At 32.5% G+C, this 8,408-nt stretch overlaps 1 protein-coding gene across 1 annotated transcript; it reads right to left on the bottom strand.

The window, feature by feature from the left end:
• Positions 1-791: 791 nt before the first annotated feature.
• On the bottom strand, positions 792-3,194 carry LOC135611825 (uncharacterized). Its single transcript, XM_065107469.1, has 2 exons — positions 2,952-3,194; positions 792-2,719 (listed from the first exon to the last, which is right to left on the bottom strand). The coding sequence occupies exon 2, from the start codon at positions 2,618-2,620 to the stop codon at positions 845-847; it is 1,776 nt and encodes a 591-aa protein (XP_064963541.1). The 5' UTR covers positions 2,621-2,719; positions 2,952-3,194; the 3' UTR covers positions 792-844.
• Between the last annotated feature and the right edge of the window lie 5,214 nt (positions 3,195-8,408).

The following is an 8,408-nucleotide window of genomic DNA, read 5'->3' as shown; positions in this document are numbered from 1 at the left end:
CTAAGTAATTGACACATCAATTTTGATGTGGTTTCCTGTATATAAATCATTCGAGTCTTTTTTAAAACTCCATGCTGCCAGATATCTTGGAAAACAACAAAAATCACAAACCAAGTTGAATAGGCAAATACAGTCCAACTAAAAAACTTCTATTTTCCAAATTACTTCACAAGAATTTAATCAGCAAAAAAAACTTGCATTCATAATTAAATTGATTTTGCAAAAAGGTAAAGATTGACTGAAGGTAAATAATGGTATCTATATGTAGTTTACCATTATCTCATAACTTTATGTAAAAAGTCCTCTATACATTCCAGAAACGTGAACAAAGGAGTGAACTGTTTCAAGCAAAAATGTTCATGGTGAAACTAAAGTACATGAATGAACTATCCAGCAGGTCTTTCAGTAGCCTACCCATAAGAAAAATGCCATTGTTAAATTGAATTCCATCCTGACTAAATGACGACAAAGAGGTTTAACAAAGTTAGGAGTTCCCTCTTATTTTAGAAAACAGACAACTAATCAAATGTGAAACACCATTTTCGTTAATAAATTTCAGTCATAACAAAAGGATATATCATTGTGGGAGAAGGAGCACTTCTAAGTTTTAACAACAATCAAATGATAATACACATACTGATGTAGAATGTCTTATTACAACTCTGTTTTTTATTCTCTAGTCACTATTGACATGGACAAAGTCCAAGAGCTAGAATTCGCAAAAGATGTTATGTACTTGATCCAAAGAAAATGAATAGTTCAGGTCCAGCATCACAAAGAAAAAGTGGATGTCCAATTTGGCATTTAATATCAGTGAATTGTTACAGATTGCACTAAGAAGACATCAGATTTTTTCAGTTAATCTGACCATGAAAGAACTTAAAACTACTGTATCCAAAATTATCCAAGAAGATTCAAACAGCTCATGGGAAAATTCAGCTCCAATTTCTTCAGCTGCCGTTCCAAAAGCAATTCCGAATGAGTTACCCTGGATGGCCCCAAGACGGGGCTTCACACACACACCAACAATGAGAACTTTGTCAGGTTGTTTACCCAAGCAAGCACAGACTAGTGGCTTCATTTTCGCCCCTCTTTCCTTTAGTGCATCCATCAAGAAATAGCAGAACTTGGTAAGTGCCTGGGGATGACCCAACCGCAGGGTGTCAACAGGATCTTCAAGCCTCACCCAGCGAAACTTCCTGTAACTTCTGATGAAACCAGTTTTAGTAATTGCAGAACTTCCTTGCCTGAGAATAGCTCTCTGAATCTCAATTGCACTTTGCATGCCCTTTCTGAGTTGATCAATATTGTTCAAGGACAACGCAGAGTAAGCAACCCAAAATTGCTCAGCAGCCGATGAATCTTTTTCTGCTGCAAATGACTCGAGCAATGCTGTGACACCATACACTACATCGGCAGCTGAAACTTTCGTGCAATACCCATGTATTCTCAAGAAGCTACGATAATAGAACTCAGTTAAGCCAAACTCTGGCAAGAATCTCTCGAACTCATCCTTCATCTTTTGCTTCACTTCCATGCTCATGTACTGAAATTTCTTCTGGCAATCAACAAGAGGGAACCCCATTCTGGCTAGCAAAAGCTTGAGCTTTTTCAGGCCATTGTCGCTCCAAGTTTTCAGCTTGGTTGCTATGTAGGAAGAGCACAGCATTGAATCGAACAGATTCCACTCCCTCAATAGCATCAGCCTGGGCTCATCTTCATATGCAATTCGAGAATTCTCTGGTGCCTGGATCTTTGTACCATCCTTGAGTGTAACCGAAGTGACAGCATCCAGATTTCCTGAGCTGTTTATATGCTGTTCAAGTTCCATGACCCCAGCTTGATACCTCTCATTGGTTAGCCTTTCATGCACAAATTGATCGGTAAGCGAGACACAGGCCAACCATAGCAGTTCATTTGTGTTCTTTCTCAGGGAATGTGCTAACTCGAACAACAAGCAACCAGATGGCTTTCCATGGAAAGTACCCAACTTATAGTACTCCGACTTGAGTTTCCCAAAGAGCTTAATCGGGTCAGGTTCTGAATCCTTAGAGACCCTTCGACGCTTTCTGTTTCCTCCCTCGACCTCTTGGTCGTTGTGGTCATCGCTGTCCTCATCGTCAGAGTTCGCATCAATCTCGTCATCACTGTTCAGATCAGACGCATTGGCCAATGCGGAGACATCGAAATCATAAGCCAGATCGGCCTGGTGCTCATCCTCCTGAGTGTAAAGAACGACAACCTGTTCGTTTTGCTCGCTGAGGTTGTGGAGGTGGACCGGGCGGTGGCTATCGATGATGAAGACATGAACCTCAGGCCCAAGGCTCAAGAACCGGCGCAGGTCGCGGTGGCAGCCCCAGTTTATGAAGAGAAAAGTAAGCGACTGATTCGACGACCGGAGATTGAGGCCGACAAATTTGTCGACGTCACTGAATGAGGAGACAGGGTACACCGAGTAGCGAATTGAATCGGACGAGAGGACATGGGTTACGATCTTGAGGGCACAGAGGGAGTCGGCGTCGGACGCGGAAGGGAATACCAGAAGCGGGGAAGTGGAGGAGGCCAAGGCAGCATCACGAAGGCGAGCGTAGAAGGATTCGACTCGGAGCTCCCTCACCATGGCTCTTAATATGGATTCTGGAGACCGGGAATAACTGATTTTGCTGGGAAATTTGGAATATAAACACCTGATCCTAGCAAATCACTCCCGATATCTGACCTATCAAGCAAAAAAAATACACAATTTCGGACTCAGCAACTAAAAATAATGAAAGCAGCCCAAAATTGGCTGACACGACGCGGAATTTAGGCTAAGATTCGAGATAATCACAAAGAAATCGACATGAAGGCACGATTAATCATCAGATCAGCGGTTTCCCCCCCAATTCCATACCCCAATTATCCCCAAGTCGACAGATAAAACTCCAATTTTTTGGTTTCGTCACACATACCTCAATCTTAGATCTTTCAGAAGGCCAGCGGGAGTACCAAGACTTGCCGGTGGGCATCAAAGGAGACCCGGTGAAGAGGTCAAGGAGAGAGGAGATTTGGAGAGGGAGCGAGGGAGAGTTTCTTTGAATCCATCGAAGGAGAGAGTGCGTGAGTGTGGGTAGGCGAAGAAGAGGATTAGAACCATCCTTCTTTCCTTCTCGTGGCTGTCGAGGGATTCGAAATTTTTCGGATGATTTCGAAACCGCGCGCGCCGCGCCACGCCATGATTGGGATGGCGCTTCTTCTGCGGGAGTTCGCTTTTCGGACATCGCTTGGCGTCTTCACGTGGTGGCGGGTCGGACCGCAACCTTCTGTCTAGGTTTCTTAATTGAACCGGACCTAAATCGGAAGTCTCGACCTGTCAAACCGAACCAAAATTGTCGTAGCGCACGCACGCACGCATTCGTCGAACGCGTACCATTTCGTGACCAGACCAAATTGGACGGCAGCGATTTGTTTGGGTTTGCATGTAATTCAACTTCAAATGGGGGATACTCCCTTTTCTCTCTCTCTCTCTCTCTCTCTCTCTCTCTATATATATATATAAATCTTGAAAATTTTATATCTTTATCTCTCATCATATCCAAATACTCTATGGGAAAATTAAATATACCACATCTAACTCTCCTCTTACCAAGATTTAAAAATACATGAAATATTTAAAAAACTTAAAGCTTAATTTTTAGGATTTTTTTCCTTTATAAAAATTTGATTTCAAAATTCTTAAAATATTTACCTATTATATGAACATATGCTAAATAGAAAGGATGGTTTATAATATAAAACCAAACTCAAAGGAGCATCTCAGATGTCCTAAAATGTGACTATTCCATCTGAATACAAACAACAATATAATCACATATATTAGTTCTCCTCACCTGATTGAATCAATTACTATCTATACAAACAACAATATAATCACTTATATTTGAGAAAAAGCCAGAATGCTGGAGGTTCAACTTGATAGCTTTGATGAGTTTAAAGAAAATATATTTGCTAGGGATGCTAGTAATATTTTTTTTGTGTAATGATGCTCTTAAATGAAGGAATCATCAACATACTTTTTTTTTTTTTTTGAGAAAATAAGAAGGTTTCAGCTACTCAAGAAACATTCATAAAGAGTATATGTTAACACATGAAATGCCTGATTAGTCAAGATGAAAATAACCAAAAACAAAGAAAAAAACCACATATTGATTATGGTTGAAGATCATAAGTCCCTCCATAAGAAAGTTTCACATTATACAAAGATGAAAATCTATCAATTAAACATTTTATCAACAAAGAAAAATCATTCTCCAAATCAAACATGAAAATATATAGGTTTTCTATTTCTATAACTATAGGTGATTTTTCTACTCTTTTTTTATTTCCTCTATTTTCTTTTCCTTAGCATAATTAATACAGGAACTAAACATAGGGATCCTGAACTTGAGTTTGTTACCAATTCAAGTGTTTTAGATCCAACTTTCTTCTTTTCATACTCAATATAAATATGAAAATTATCTTAATTTCCATCAACCCTCCATGGCTTCAAAGCACTAACTCTTGATGAATTGTTGATGAAGTATTGACAATTCAATCTCAATTATAGAGTTTCCGATTGAGCTATTAGATTTTCTTTTGTAAATGATGTGCAGCCTAATGAGAGCTCCAAAAGTGGAGGAATTTTTTTTTGTATAAAGGAAAAAAAAGAGAGGAAAATATAAATATAAAAATTATATTAAAAAAATACCTATAACTCCCATGTTGAAGACCTCATACCTCCACATGTCTAGCATGTGGATTATAGCCTCATATTATCAAAAAAAATAAATATAGTCCCGTACACATAATATGAGAAATAAACTTTAATTTTTTGACCTATTATGGTATTTTTATAAGCCCCAATGTACAAAAGTAAAAACGGAAACCTTAGAAAATAAGTAAGAATACAATAATATCACATAAATCAAAGCATATCACTCTTTAAAACTTTCACTTGATTCTGAAAAAATATTTTCATATTTAATTTGGAGAATGATATTCCTTTTGATGAAATGTTTGATTGATAGGTTTTCATTTTTGAAAAATGAAGAAACTTCCATGTAAATACTTGTTATTTTTAACCATAAACATCATTTTATTTCTTTCATTTTTTTTGGTCATTTTTTTTCCTTTTTTTCATCTTGGGTACCATTGAGACGAAGCTAAAAATAGTGGAGATTTTATCATATGACAATTTATGGAATTCATAAAAACACCCTAACCTTATAAATAATTCATTGAAGTTGGAAATAATTATCATTAAGGAAAAGAATGGAAGAAAAGGATATGGAAAATGAAAGAGTTAGTGATTCGTGTCCTTCCTTAAAATTTCATTTCTTATTCTTGTTTTCATTTACGAAATCACATTAAGGTTGTGGATGCATAAGTTATCATTTTCCATAATATGTATATTATTTTTAACACACTATTATCGATAAGTTATATTGAATAATGAGTTTACAATTATATTATCATATACATATAATATGATATAATGAATGGTATCATATTGATTATAGACATAATTCCTATTGATAGATATGCAACCTGACATTGGTAGAGTGATTCTCGTTAAGTAATCGATAGATCATAAGACGTAATAGCTAGAAGAAATCCTACTTTTAAGGCACAAGGTTACTTACAAAAATTGCTCCTTCAACTATTTGATGTATGAAATGATTTTTCTCTATCAGCTTTTGAGCTAGTTGATTTATCCTAAGAATCCAAGTCTATTTATTAGCCACTATAGATGATGATGATGTATGATTACATTATTATTATATTATTTTAATATATATATTTAAAAAAATTGATACTCTTAAATTTATTTTCTACTCGTGATCATATGTACTATATATATGATTATTCATGTGAATATATTTAATAAATTATGTATATTTACTTAGCATATTATTGTTGTTATCATTCGAATTAGTTCTTTATCCTTGTTGGTCATTTGTGCTCATTTTATTATTTTTCAAACCACAATTGAAGTGGGTTGGAGGATTCTTTAAAAATGAGTTTAAATAATGTTCGAAGGAGCATTAAGTTATTGTTGTTTATGTATGTTTGATTTCATGAGAAGGTTCATGCATAACATAAATTACTCCATATGCAAATCAATTCATACCAAGACATGACTAAATACTATCATATTATGATTTTAAGGAAATATAACAATATAAATATATTGGGATTAACTTGGTTACAAATCTAATTATTATTTTAAGATGGAAACTTGGCAGTATCACAGAAGCTTAATCTTCAAATTTGAAAGATTAAATTTCTTAAAGGATGAAGGAGTTGTTATATCTAGATCAAATGAGGAAATTTATTTTGCCATTCTAGAAACTTAAATGTAATTATAAATACTTGAATAAGATTATAGTGTGAACACGTTATCATCCCTTAGTTTATATTTAATGGACTAAATTTTAAAACTATTAAGAGGAAAATAAAAGAAGATAAATAAAAAATAAAAAGAAAATGAATGAAACAGGATAGGGATATGACCTTTCTTTGATTTTCATTTGTTATTCTAATTGATTTTGTTTCATTTGAAAAATCTTACAAAGATTTTTCATGCATTACTTTGTGTGTGTGTGTATATATATATATATATATATATATTCAATGACTTAAATTGTGAGAGTTTATTTATATTATGCATGTTGTATGATATCTTAAATGGTATCATAATAATTATGGATGTTATCCCCATCTATAAAGAGGGATAAACATTACTAAGACTAGTCAAAGATACTTTCGTTAGCTATTGGTTATTTCTTGTTTTTAATCATAATATATGTATTACATATTTAGACTTATAATCAATCATAATTTATAAACTATTCAATAAATTCAATAACCTCATTGAAGCTCATAACATTCTAATCGAAAATATTATATATACATAATAAATTATTTAATTTAAAAACCTTTTAAATTAATTTTTTAAACACTTCCATATATAATAAACCTATGATAAAAATTTCATCCACAAAACCCAAGCCCAAGTTTTAGATACACTATTTTCGGGTGAAATAAAAAAAATACTATATCTGATATAAGGACTAGTCAAAATATTATGAAATTTTTATAAAACCTTAGAATAACACCCAAATAGATATTTATGATAATTTTTTATTTTAGAAATTCTTTTAATATTTTTATGGGTTATTCACCATTGAATAGTTTTATCTTTATTCTATTTTCTCTTTTTTTATTTTCACCAAAATACAAAGGATCCATGTAATATTTTTTGATATTTAAGCTTTTAAATAAGTGAAAAACTTATGATAAAAAATTAATCTATAAAACCCAAGCATTAAATACACTATTGTTTAGGTGAAATAAAAAATTGTATATCTGACACAAGGATTAGTAAAAATAATATAAATTTTTCATGAAACCTTTGACTAGCATCCTGATAGACATTTATGATACAATTTTCTATTTTAAAAATTTTTAAAAATATTTTTTGGGTCATTCACCATCTAAATAGTCTGCCTTTTTTATTTATTTTTTATTTCCACCAAAATATTATAGATCTTTGCAATGTTCTTTGACATTTGAGCTTCTAAATAGGTGAAAAATCTATGATAAAAATTTGGTCCACAAAATTCAAGCCTTAGTATTAGATATATTATTTTAGTCTTGAAATAAAAAATAATGTATTTTGATACAATAATTAGTCAAAATACTGTAAAAATTTTATAAACCTATTTACTGGCACCCTAATGGACATTTATAATATTCTTTATTTTGCAAAAATTTTAAATAATTTTTCAAGTTATTCATCATTTGAATAGTTTGCCTTTTTTTTCTAATTTTTATTTTTTTATTTCATCAAAATATGATGGATCCTTGTGATGAAAATTGACCTTCAAGCTTCTAAATATGTGAGAAACTTATGGTAAAATTTAGTCCACAAAATCCAAGCCTTAGTATCAGATATACTATTTTTGGGTAAAATAAAAAATAGTGTATTTAATACAAGGACTAGTCAAAGTGCTGTAAAATTGTCATGAAACCTTTGAGTGCTGTAAAATTTTGCAAAATAAAAAATATTCAAATGATGATTTTTCTACTTTAATGTTTTTGATATTTTTATTGATTATTAACCATCTGAACAGTTTATCTTTTTCTAATTTCTCTATGTTTTTTTTATTTTCATCAAGATCAGATGCATCCATGTGATGTTTTTTAACATTTGAGTTTTTAAATAGTTGAAAGCCTTATAATAAAAATTCTGTTCACAAAACCTATGCTGTGGTATTAGATACAATATTTTTGTGGTGAAATAAAAAATAGTGTATCAGATATAAAGACTACTCAAAATATTATAAAAAATTTTTAATGACACCCAAATGGATATTTATGATATTTTT

This window comes from Musa acuminata, chromosome BXJ2-5 (assembly GCF_036884655.1).
Source record: "Musa acuminata AAA Group cultivar baxijiao chromosome BXJ2-5, Cavendish_Baxijiao_AAA, whole genome shotgun sequence".
Classification (NCBI taxonomy): Eukaryota; Viridiplantae; Streptophyta; class Magnoliopsida; order Zingiberales; family Musaceae; genus Musa; species Musa acuminata.
The sequence above is the reverse complement of the archived record's forward strand: the minus strand, read 5'-3'. Positions and strand labels throughout refer to the sequence as shown.

Coding starts and splice junctions, on each gene's coding strand:
- LOC135611825 (XM_065107469.1), bottom strand. CDS start 2,620: ATGGTGAGGGAGCTCCGAGTCGAATCCTTCTACGCTCGCCTTCGTGAT.